This window comes from Oncorhynchus gorbuscha, linkage group LG13, assembly GCF_021184085.1.
Source record: "Oncorhynchus gorbuscha isolate QuinsamMale2020 ecotype Even-year linkage group LG13, OgorEven_v1.0, whole genome shotgun sequence".
NCBI classification, from domain to species: Eukaryota; Metazoa; Chordata; class Actinopteri; order Salmoniformes; family Salmonidae; genus Oncorhynchus; species Oncorhynchus gorbuscha.
The window spans coordinates 48,849,988-48,863,170 of NC_060185.1; the positions used below are offsets into that span (position 1 = coordinate 48,849,988).

At 43.5% G+C, this 13,183-nt stretch overlaps 1 protein-coding gene across 1 annotated transcript; it reads left to right on the plus strand.

The window, feature by feature from the left end:
- Positions 1–2,366: 2,366 nt before the first annotated feature.
- Positions 2,367–4,497, plus strand: tmem160 (transmembrane protein 160). The gene is made up of 4 exons (XM_046294812.1): positions 2,367–2,652; positions 2,823–2,847; positions 3,138–3,230; positions 3,380–4,497. The coding sequence occupies exons 1-4, from the start codon at positions 2,434–2,436 to the stop codon at positions 3,682–3,684; spliced, it is 642 nt and encodes a 213-aa protein (XP_046150768.1). The 5' UTR covers positions 2,367–2,433; the 3' UTR covers positions 3,685–4,497.
- The last annotated feature ends 8,686 nt before the right edge of the window (positions 4,498–13,183 follow it).

Genomic DNA, 13,183 nt, shown 5'->3' on the forward strand with positions numbered 1-13,183 from the left:
GCCCCTTGTCAACACACACACACACACACCCTTGTTCCTGAGACCCCCCGTCTGCCTCCCCGTGCTCCTCACGCTAAACAATTGTCAGGTAGGGCGGGCATGGTCGGTCAGTGTCCCCAAGGACTGCAGGGAGACAAAGGGCCAGCCGCACAGAGAGACCGACAGGAAGAGGTCCCCCACTTATCCTACAGTGACCAGTCACATGCACGCACACACACATCTAAAAGCAGCAGTAAGCTACACAGTCATTGACACATACAGTGCCTTCAGAAAGCATTCACACTCCTTTACTTTTTCAACAAAAAATAATTGTGTTGCAAAGAGGGATACATTTATTTAATCCTCTTTTTTTTCAACAATCTACCCAAAATACTATATTGTCAAAGTGGAAGAAAAATTCTAGCAATTGTAAAAAAAAATAATAATAATAATAAAACAAATATATCTTGATTTAGAAAAGTATTCGACCCCGAATTACCTTTGGCAGGGATTACAGCTGTGAGTCTTTCTGGGTGAGTCTCTAAGATCTTTGCACACTTGGATTGTACAATATTTGCACATTATTCTTTTTTTAAATTCTTCAAGCTCTGTCAAGTTGGTTGTTGATCATTGCTAGACAGCCATTTTCAAGTTTTGCCATAGATTTTCAAGCCAATTGAAGTCGAAACTGTAACTAGGCCACTTAGAAACATTCAATGTCATCTTGGTAAGCAACTCCAGTGTATATTTGACCTTGTGTTATAGGTTATTGTCCTGCTGAAAGGTGAATTTGTCTCCCAGTGTCTGTTGGAAAGCAGACTGAACCAGGTTTTCCTCTAGGACTTTGCCTGTGCTTAGCTCTATTCAGTTTCTTTATCTTAAAAAAATCCTTTGTCCTTGCCAATAACAAGCACACCCATAACATGATGCAGCCACCACCATGATTTAAATTACATACATAACGCTTTGTATTCAGGACATGAAGTTCATTTATTTTCTGCAGTTTTACTTTAGTGCCTTATTGCAAACAGAATGCATATTTTGGAATATTTTTTTTTATTCTGTACATGCTTCCTTCCTTGCACTGTCATTTTGGTTAGTATTGTGGAGTAACTACAATGTTGTAACTGTTTTAAAGTCATCATTGGTCTCATGGTTAAATCTCTGAAAGGTTTCCTTCCTCTCTGGCAACTTAGTTGTGAAGGATACCTTTGTCTTTGTAGTGATTGATACACCATCCAAAGTGTAATTAATAACATCACCATGCTCAAAGGAATATTCAATGTATTTTTTTAGATACATCTACCAATAGTTGCGAGGCATTGGAAAACCTTCCTGGTCTTTGTGCTTGAGTCTGTGTTTGAAATGTAATGCTCGACTGAGGGACCTTACAGATAATGTGTGTGTGGGTTACAGAGATGAGGTAGTCATTCAAAAATCATGTTAAAACACTTTTATGGCACATCGAGTGAGTATATGCAATTTGTTACTCCTGGACTTATTTAGGCTTGCCATAACAAAGAGACTGAATAGTTATTGACTCAAGACATTTAGGCTTTTCATTTTTAATTAATTTGTTTAAAAAATAAAAAATAATAATACTGACATTATGGGTTATTGTGTGTAGACCAGTGACAAAACAATATACATTTAATCAAGTTTAAATCCAGGCTGTAACAAAACCAAATGTGGAACAAGTAAAGGGGTGTGAATACTTTCTGAAGGCACTGTACATGGAGAACATTCACACCCCTAACACCAACACTACTGTAACATATTTAGAGTCAGAGATTCTAAGCACATTTATACTTATCTAAACACAAACCAACTGGAAACTAAGGTGGCATTTCTGTAGAGGCATAAGTTTTGGAAATGTTCAACAAAAAACAAAAAACCACTGATAACCAAACTCAACACGTAACTTCTCACCAAAATGGTTGCCCACACGTGCGTAACAGCCGGGCACAGCAATAAAGCAGCACAGACTCTGCACTGAACCTTCTACAAAAAAGGTTGATAGCTTCACCGTGTCCAATGGTTGTTTTTATACCTTTCACATGTTCCCCACTAATTCGGGTCCTAGGAGAAGCCCTGACACACAATTTCAAACCCTAAAACTGTTTCATTGGCCCTATGATAATGGATCCGTTTTGTAGTCTAGCGATGCCCTCTGGTGGCTGAATGAGCTAAACACAAGGTGCAGGTAAAGTTAACAGGATGCGCCTAGAGAGGAAATCTGGTAGTAAAAGGAGAAACAGCCTACGTTAAACATTGACAAAATAAAATACACATTTCATAAAGGAAGATTTATGGCACGGTTTATTTTACGATAACAAACGCTGGACGGCGCTACAACAGTATGTTGGCACGGGAGCACCGCCTCCTTTCCGTGTGTCGTTTGCAGTGTGAAAGTTCACAGGGCATGCAAAGGTCGTGTTGTGTTTTTAGCGAGCTATGGCTGCCTTGAGTTGGTTTACGTGCAGACAGCTGCCGCGGATTGCAAATCAGTTCGCCTGGGTTGTGAAGTACGTCAGGCCTCAGTACCTCGGGGGACTGCCGGTGAGGAGAGTCCACGGGTCGTCGCGGAAATGGGTGGCTGAGAAAGGGCCATGGGGCAAGGCTCGGATGCCAGAGTATCATCTTCTGACAGAACTCGATAAGGCGGATGCCTTGGTAAGTTCAAATGGACGGTAAAATCTTGCCATTCCAGAAAATGATGTGCGACTTGATTCGCCTTGTTGCTTTTCCAAACGACTTTAATGTACTCCAGCGTTACAGAAAGGATCTGTGTGCGGACATGAACCACCTTTCTAAATCACTGCTATTTTTGTTTTGCTCTGCAGATGCTGAAAAAGTCCCACGAAACTGGTAACTGCACATTTAGATTAGGAAGAGGTTCAAAGACCTAGGCTATTTATTGAATTACTTTGCTATGCATTTTGCTAGAATTCATGTTGGCACAGTTAGACCAGTTATTGTAGCGAAAGAAGATAAACACAATATGCATATGCATCTGTAGGCTATGTGTTTCCACATCTGAATCCAGAAACGTGAGCAATATGGGAAAAGCTCCTGACTGCAAACACTGGTAGGGTTAGAGAAAGAGGTGAGGGGTTGTTTTCAGACTGGGCTGTAAGCGCCGTGCTGTTCTGTTCTAGGGTTCCTGTCTTGGTTCCGGAACGGACTCCTGGCCACCGGGATCGGGGTCATCGCTTTCGTCCAGAGTGATGTGGGACGAGAGGCAGGATATGGTAAGGAGGGCCATGGGTGTGGCTCTATATTCTATTGGAGAAATAATAATTATGAGAAAATACCTTAAAGGTTACTGAAACACACCCATTATAAACACAAGTTACTTATTTTGGTCATCCACCTCTCTCTCTCCCTCCCCCACCCACAGCTTTCTTCATCCTGGGTGGTGTGTGTGTATCGTTTGGCGGGGCGTCCTACGTGGGCAGTCTGTTTTCGCTGAGGAGGATGATGCTTCTCTCCCTGCCTGCCGTGCTGCTGAATGTTGCTGTGGTGAGCAGCGTCGCCCTCTTCTGGCTGTGTGCGGTATCTCTCTACATCGGACGCCTGGAGGTGGAGATTATACATGAGGAGGACGAGGACGATGACGGAGAGGAGTGTCCAGACTGTCGGGACCGCGCCAACCACTCCCATGGCAACCGGCACCACGGCAGCAACAAAGGCCAAGACAAGTAGAGAGTGTGAGTGGCAAAGGTGACGAGGTGTGTGTGTGTGTGTGTGTGTGTGTGTGTGTGTGTGTGTGTGTGTGTGTGTGTGTGTGTGTGTGTGTGTGTGTGTGTGTGTGTGTGTGTGTGTGTGTGTGTGTGTGTGTGAGAGGAGTGAGAGGACTGAGAGGAAGTGTGTATGACATTCAAAGAGATGGGGGGGGGATAAAGGGGATCAGTGAAAGGCATGATTGATTTGGATGGTGGTTGTTTGCTGACCTCTGATATTCATTTGTGTGGGTGGGTGTGTTAAATTGCTGGGATAACGAGTTAATTTTTAGTTCATAATATCAATGTTAGATTTTTTTTTTTTAATTGTAGTTTTATTTTTCACAGGCACTCTGTGAGAGTGCCTCGTTTGAGTTGATTAACTCCTGATCATGTTTACTTTCTGAATCAAAGTGCCCTGTACAATTCCCAAGCCATACTCTGAGCCAGCTCATGCTGTGTTCACCTAAATATGGTTTTGATTGATGTAAAAAAAAAAAAAAAAAAAATATCAGTTTATTCTATATTTATTACGAAGGAGTACTTGGATTCTCTATAGTAATCCATGCTGGTGATGTAGAATGAGGAGATGTAGCCCATGTTGCAGTGTTGAATGGATGAACTAGCCCTATGTCAATTTGCGATATAATGTATAAATACTCTAGGTAAGTAATCAGCAATGGTCTATATTTGTGTAATCGATTTTCTCTGTGTGTAAAAGTCTGTGGGTTTTTCTTATGTGTTCTGTATTTTAGATTGAAAAGGTTATTTTAACTCATAAAGGCTTTGGCTTACATTTTTTTCCCCAAAGGGTTTACGTGATTCAATATACTTTTGTCACAAAGGAAATGACGACAACAACAAAAAATGGCAAAGTGCTGTAAGTTTTTAATGATTTTTTATTTAAACATGTTCAATGCAATCTTGATAGTGGATTTCTATAGACTAGTTTAGTTTTAACTGTAAAGTATCGTTATTTCATACCTTTACTCAATCGAGGCTTGAAAGCTGCAGCCACAACGTAATCAAAATTACCACCCTGAACCTCTTGTCTTTTTGGAGAGACTTTAGTGAGAAACTATAACATTTGTATAACCCATGTGTTTGTGTGAGATGGACCTTTACAGTGCATTTGGAAAGTATTCAGACCCCTTGACTTTTTCCACATTTTGTTACGTTACAGCCTTATTCTAAAATATAAATAAATCCCCCTCGTCAATCTACACAATACTCCATAATAACAAAGCAAAAACAGGTTTTTAGACATTTTTGCAAAAAATAGATAATTATTTGACAGATTTGCAAAAGCGTTCTGACCCTTTACTCAGTACTTTGTTGAATCACCTTTGGCAGCGATTACAGCCTCGAGTCTTCTTGGGTATGACGCTATAAGCTTGGCACACCTGTATTTGGGGAGTTTCTCCCATTCTTCTCTGCAGATCCTCTCAAGCTCTGTCAGGTTGGATGGGGAGCGTTGCTGCACAGCTATTTTCAGGTCTCTCCAGAGATGTTAGATCCAGGCTCTGGCTGGCCCACTCAGGGACATTCGGAGACTTGTCCCGAAGCCATTCCTGCATTGTCCTGGCTGAGTGCTTAGGGGCGTTGTCCTGTTGGAACCTTTGCCCCTGTCTGAAGTCCTGAGCGCTCTGGAGCAGATTTTCATCAAGTTATCTCTCTAGTTTGCTGCTTTCATCTTTCTGTCGATCCTGACTAGTCTCCCAGGCCCTGCCGCTGAAAAACATCCCCACAGCATGATGCTGCTTCATCGTAGGGATGGTGCCAGGTTTCCTCCAGACGTGACGCTTGGCATTCAGGCCAAAGAGTTCAATCTTGGTTTCATCAGTCGAGAAAATCTTTTTTTGTCATGGTCTGAGAGTCCTTTAGGTGTCTTTTGGCAAACTCCAAGTGAGCTGTCATGGAACCTTTTTACTGAGGAGTGGCTTCCGTCTGGCCTGATTGGTAGAGTGCTGCAGAGTTGGTTATCCTTCTGGACGGTTCTCCCATCTCCACAGAGGAACTCTGGAGCTCTGTCAGTGACCATCGGGTTCTCGGTCACCTCCCTGACCAAGGCCCTTCTCCCCCGATTGCTCAGTTTGGCCGCGGGGACAGCTCTAGGAAGACTCTTGGTTGTTCAAAACTTCTTACATTTAAGAATGATGGAGGCTAGTGTGTTTTTGGGGACCTTCAATGCTGCAGACATTTTTTGTGGTACCCTTCCCCAGATCTTTGCCTCGACACAATCCTGTCTCTAAGCTCTATGGACAATTCCTTCGACTTCATGGCTTGGTTTTTGCTCTTACATGCACTGCCAACTGTAACCTTATATAGACAGGAGTGTGCCTTTCCAATCAATTTCATTTACTACAGATGGACTCCCATCAAGTTGTAGAAACATCTCAAGGATGATCAATGGAAACAGGATGCACCTGAGCTGAATTTTGAGTCTCGTAGCAAAGGGTCTGAATACTTATGAAAAAATTGTTTTTAGTTTTTTTGCACACAAGTGAACTGTTTTTACATTGTTATATTATGTGTAGATTGACGAGGAAATGTTAGCATTTATCAATTTTAGAATCAGGCTGTAACATATCAAAATGTGGAGAAAAGTCATCAGGTTTGAATACTTTACGAATGCACTGTAGGTATGGTTATCCTCTAGCCTGATCCACCATCCTGACCTGACCGCTGCGCTACAGAACATTAGCATGCGAGACCTGGATGGTGGAACGCGGCGAGTTAGTCGCTAGAGATAATCTGTATGGAGTTGCAGTGTGATGTATTTGATTTCTGCATGGCCTTCAGTACAACGTACTGTATATCATTAGACTTCATGTATGAATTTGTACATAAACACAGTTACAAAATCAAACTGGTGTTGTGTGTTTGACCCCTACGTGAAAAGACTAATGTATGTTTGTGGTCGATACTTAAAGGTGCTACGCAGTATTTCTTGCATTTTTGCATTGTAATTTCAGGAAAAGTATTTAATATATTTTGAGCTAATAGTGGAATGATTGTTTTTCCGCAATATTACTTACCCACCGGTATTGTGATATTCGCCTATTGATTTCTCCCTCCGGAGCGGAATCTGTTTTTGACTTTGTGGCTGTGTTAGCTAGTGGAAATCGCTTTGTAATTTCCTTGGTTGATAGAATTCTACACCGTTCACTCAATTTCAGTTTATGTGCGAAAACAAGCACTGAATAGTGTAGGGAGTCATTGTACCATCTAAATTGCTGTGAAATTATATTTTCAACAACAAGATTTTATTTAAGCTGCTGGACCAAAACAACTTGTGCGTTGTAATTTCCTTTGTGTAGCACCTTTTTTAAAGAGATCAGAATGTTGCACAATCAAATGTAGGCTTATCAGATGTGACACCATAGAAATGGAGTAAGAATATTAAACCAAAATGTCTGACATTCCCTTCATTTAAAACCGTGTTGTGTCGTTCGTTTCACTCAACCAAGCATTGATGCCATGTATTCCTCCCATCCTCCTCTCTGGGTACACTACACACAGAGCAGCACCTCAGTGCTGTCTGGATAACACCGGGAGGGTGACGATAGTGATCACTTAATAGGTTACTGCCCAGGTGTTGGTTATCTCTCTCATCCATTGATTCATTCACTGGAGAGGTGAGAAGGTTTGGGTCGAGGCATGAGCTGCTGAGACTCTCCTCTCTGTCCTGAGGTCAGATGCCCATCCGCTTTTTCGATTAATCCTACTTTTTCTCTCTCTACATCAGTCTGTGTCACTCAGGTAAACTCCAGTGCATCTAACCCTCCCTCTCCTCTTCTCTTTCCTTCTCTCTCTCTCTCTCCCTACCACTCCAACCCAGGCGTTTTGGCGCAGTTAGTTTCTCATGCAGGGTGTGTCGGTGCTGCATCCTGCCACCCACCCTCCCACCTCCCCTCCTCCTCGGCTGCGTCTGACTGCGCAGGCGGCGCTGCTTGGCATGCAGGCGGCTCCTGGGGCCTGGCGCGTCTAAAGGGCATGGCTACCCAGAAGCACGCGTCCACACTGACAAACACCCGGACCATGGACTGACTCACAACACCATCACCAACCCACCTCACGGCACCATGGCAGGTTATAGATGAGCATATTACCCTCCACTCACAATCTGGACAGAATAGAGGAGGGGAGGGGGATGGGGCTGTGGCAGTGAAAGACTGAGTGGAACAGGCAGTGTGGATGGGGATGGAGAGACTGAAGGAGGAGGGTTAATAGTGTTAAAGGAGAGGAGAGGTGGTGGGGCAAGTAGAGAGGAGGTGGTAAGTGTGTTGTTGTTGGGGAGAGGATGGAGGGAGGAGAGGGGATGTAAAGGTCTAGTAAAGGAACCTTCAGATCTCACTCATGTTTCCCCTAATGTTTTCAGTTTCAGTGTCAGGCCCATGTGCGAAGGTATTTCCCTAGAGACTGCCCTTCCACTCAGGGGCTGAGATAACAGAGCATTCGGGAGGTATTTTTACCCCTGGACTTTTTCAAATTGTACAGCCTTGTTCTAAAAATGATTAAATAGAATGTTTCCCCCACTCTACACATAATACCCCATAATGACAAAGCGAAAATATCTTCATTGGACTCTGTAAACTGGAAACCATATATCCTGAGGCTGCATTTATTGTAGCTGGGGATTTTAACAAAGCTAATCTGAAAACAAGGCTCCTTAAATTTTATCAGCATATATAATTCGCGACCAGGGCTGGCAGCATTCTGGATCATTGCTACTCTAACTTCCGCAACGCATACAAACCCTCCCTCGCCCTCCTTTTGGCAAATCTGACCACGACTCCATTTTGTTGCTTCCAGCCTATAGACAGAAACTGAAACAGGAAATGCCCGTGCTCAGGTCTGTTCAACGCTGGTCCAACCAATCGGATTCCACACTTCAACATTGCTTCGATCACGTAGACTGGGATATGTTCCGGATAGCCTCAGACAACACATTGATGTATACACTGAATCGGTGATCGAGTTTATTAGCAAGTGCATCGGTGATATTGTACCCACGGTGACCTTTTAAAACCTTCCCCAACCAGAAACCGTGGATTGATGGCAGCATTCGCACAAAACTGAAAGCACGTACCACTGCTTTTAATCATGGCAAGGAGACCAGAAACATGACCGAATACAAACAGTGTAGTTATTCCCTTAGGAAGGCAATCAAACAAGCTAAGCGTCAGTATAGAGACAAAGTAGAGTCACATTTCAACGGCTCAAACACAAGACGAATGTAGCAGGGTCTAATCACGGATTACAAAAAGAAAACCAGCCCCATCGCGGCCAACGTGAGTAAAACATTTAAACGTGTTAACCCTCGCAAGGCTGCCAGTCCAGAAAGCATCCTTAGCCGCGTACTCAGAGCATGAGCAAACCAGCTGGCTGGCGTGTTTACGGACATATTCATTCAATCAATCCCTATCCCAGTCTGCTGTTCCCAAATGCTTCAAGAGGGTCACCATTGTTCCTGTTCCCAAGAAAGCTAAAGTAACTGAGCTAAACAACTATTGTCCCGTAGCACTCACTTCCGTCATCATGAAGTGCTTTGAGAGACTAGTCAAGGACCAAATCACCTCCACCCTACCTGATACCCTAGACTCACTCCAATTTGCTTACCGTTCCAATAGGTCCACAGACGACGCAATCACACTGCACACTGCCCTAACCCATCTGGACAAGAGGAATACCTATGTAAGAATGCTGTTCATCGATTACAGCTCAGCATTTAACATCATAGTACCCTCCAAACTCATCATTAAGTTCAAAACCCTGGGTCTCGACCCCGCCCTGTGTAACTGGATCCTGGAATTTGAAGGGCCACCCACAGGTGGTGAGGGTAGGAAACAACATCTTCAACACTGGGGCCCCACAAGGGCACGTTCTCAGCCCTCTCCTGTACTCCTTGTTCAACCATGACTGCGTGGCCATGCACACCTCCAACTCAATCATCAAGTTTGCAGACGACACTACAGTGGTAGGCTTGATTACCAAAAACAACGAATAATAGTGAAGATATGAAAACTATGAAGAAAACTATGAAATAACACATATGGAATCATGTTGTAACAAAAAAAATGTTAAACAATTACATCTTTGATTTTAGATTATTCAAAGTAGCCACCTTTTGCATTGATGACAGCTTTGCACACTCTTGCCATTCTCTCAACCAGCCTCACCTGGAATGCTTTTCCAACAGTCTTGAATGAGTTTCCACATACGCTGAGCACTTGTTGGCTGTTTTACCTTCACTCTGCGGTCCAACTTATCTCAAAACATCTCAATTGGGTTGAGGTCGGCTGATTGTGGAGGCCAGGTCATCTGATGCAGCACTCCATATCTCTCCTTCTTGGTAAAATAGCCCTTACACAGCCTGGAGGTTTTTTTCAATTTCCAGTTGAAAAACAAATGACAGTCCCACTAAGCGCAAACAAAACGGGATGGCGTATCGCTGCAGAATGCTGTGGTAGCCATGCTGGTTACGAGTGCCTTAAATTCTAAATAAATCACAGTGTCACCATCATCGCACCATCACACCTCCTCCTCCATGCTTCACGGTGGGAACCACACACGCGGAGATTATCCGTTCACCTTCTCTGCGTCTCACAAAGATACAGCGGTTGGAACCAAAAATCTCAAATTTGGACACATCACATCCAAGGACAGATTTCCACCTGTCTAATGTCCATTGCTTGTGTTTCTTGGTGTCCTTTAGTAGTGTTTTTTTTTTTACAGCAATTCGACCATGAAGGCCTGATTCACGCAGTCTCCTCTGAACAGTTGATGTTTAGATGTGTCTGTTATTTGAACTCTGTGAAGCATATATTTGGGCTGCAATCTGAGGTGCAGTTAATTGCCAGTTATTTGTTTCTGAGGCTGGTAACTCTAATGAACATAACCTCTGCAGCAGAGGTAAATCTTCATTTCCTGTGGCGTTCCTTGTGAGAGCCAGTTTCATCATAGCGCTTGATGGTTTTTGCGCCTTGTCATAATATGGACTTGGTCTTTTACCAAATCGGGCTATCTTCTGTATACTGTGCCACTCCTACCTTGTCACAACACAACTGATTGGCTCAAATGCATTAAGAAGGAAAGAAATTCCACAAATTCACTTTTAAAAAGGCACACCTGTTAATTGAAATGCATTCAATGTGACTACCTAATGAAGCTGGTTGAGAGAATGCCAAGAGTGTGCAAAACTGTGATCAAGGCCGGCTAATTTGAAGAATCTCAAATATAACATATATTTTGACTTGTTTAACACTTTCTTGGTTACTACATGACTCCATATGTGTTATTTCATAGTTTTGATGTCTTCACTATTATTCTACAATGTAGAAAACAGTAAAAAATAAAGAAAAACCCTTGAATGCGTAGGTGTCAGACCCTTTGCTATGAGACTCGAAATTGAGCTCAGGTGCATCCTGTTTCCATTAATCATCCTCAAGTGTTTTTGCCACTTTATTGGAGTCCACCTGTGGTAAATTCAATTGATTGGACATGATTTGGAAAGGCACACATCTGTCTATATAAGGTCCCACAGTTGACAGTACATGTCAGAGCAAAAACCAAGCAACGAGGTTGAAGGAATTGTCCGTAGAGCTTCGAGACAGGATTGTGTCGAGGCACAGCTCTGTGGAAGGGTACCAAAACATGTCTGCAGTGTTGAAGGTCCCCAAGAACACAATGGCCTCCATCATTCTTAAATGCAAAAAGTTTGGAACCACCAAGACTCTTCCTAGAGCTGGCCGCCCCGCCAAACTGAGCAATCGGGAGAGAATGGCCTTGGTCAGGGAGGTGACCAAGAACCCGATAATCACTTTGACAGAGCTCCAGAGTACCTCTGTGGAGATGGGATAACCTTCCAGAAGGATAAATATTTCTGCAGCACTACACCAATCAGGTTTTTATTATACAGTGGTCAGACAGAAGCGACTCCTCAGTAAAAGGCACATGACAGCCCACTTTGAGTTTGCCAAAAGGCACCTAAAGGACTCTCAGACCATGTGAAACAAGATTCTCTGGTCTGATGAAACCAAATGTAACTATTTGGCCTGAATGCCAACAGTCACGTTTGGAGGAAACCTGGCACCATCCCATGGTTTCGGGACAAGTCTTTGAATGTCCTTAAGTGGCCCAGCCAGAGCCCGGACTTGAACCCGATCGAACATCTCTGGAGAGACCTGACAGAGTTTGAGAGGACATGCAGAGAAGAATGGGAAAAACTTCCCAAACTCAGCTGTGCCAAGCATACCCAAGAAGCTGTAATCTCTGCCAAAAGTGCATCAATAAAGTACTGAGTAAAGGGTCTGAGTACTTACGTAAATGTGATATTTAAGTGTTTGCTTTGTCATTATGGGGTATTGTGTGTAGATTGATGAGATTATTCTTTTTATTTTTTAAATCCATTTTAGAATAAGGCCGTAAAGTAAGAAAACGTGGAAAAAGTCCAGGGTTGTGAATACTTTCCGAATGCACTGTAAGCCTTCAAAGTCCCTGACAGACAGACAGCCAGGGCATGGAGTTGAGGAGAGACGCCCATGTCCCCCACAAACCCACAGTCCCTATCTGAGACGTAGAGACACGCCTTTACACCCACCATGGAACAGGAAGAACTCACACCTGAGAAAAGAGGAGATAGAGGAACCCGAGGTCATTTCTGAACTCTCTTTACACACACGCGCACACACAGCAGACGTGCACACACACTCGCGCGCACGGCAGGCACACACGCCCGCACACTCAAATGTTCTCCCCAACAACTGCTCTCGTTTAGTATGCGCTTCCTTTGGTCTTGAGGAGGAATGATCCTCACTCTAATGAACTGGGGCCTGCCACTAGAATGTAAAACAGGATTTAACCCGTCTTCAATGTCAGAGCCCCTCCCTAGGGCTGCCTGGAACAACACAACACCCGCTCTGAAACATACGCACGTACGACCCCTCGGTAACACACACACACACACAGATACACCGGCCATTCAAACAACACACTCTATGCATACACACGGCCTCGGGCAGACAGACACGAATGCACTCACACACACAAACACTTCCTCAGTCGCGCGCACGCACGCACGCACGCACGCACGCACGCACACACACACACACACACACACACACACACACACACACACACTTTGTCTATATCTTCCGAGCTATTATTTAGAGAGCTTCGGCTCATAAACCTGGATATATACTGTCTAATGGGCATGTTCCATCTGCACCACATCAGGCCAGGGACACTCAAACCTGGCCCACAGGGACCAATTTGGAGGATGGATTTTACATCAGGTACTTTTTCATTAATATTGTTGTGTGGGCCGGTGTACAGTACCAGTCAAAAGTTTGGACACACCTACTCATTCAAGGGTTTTTCTTTATTTGTACTATTTTCTACATTGTAGAATAATAGTGAAGACATCAAAACTATGAAATAACACATATGGAATCATGTAGTAACCAAAAAAGTGTTAAACA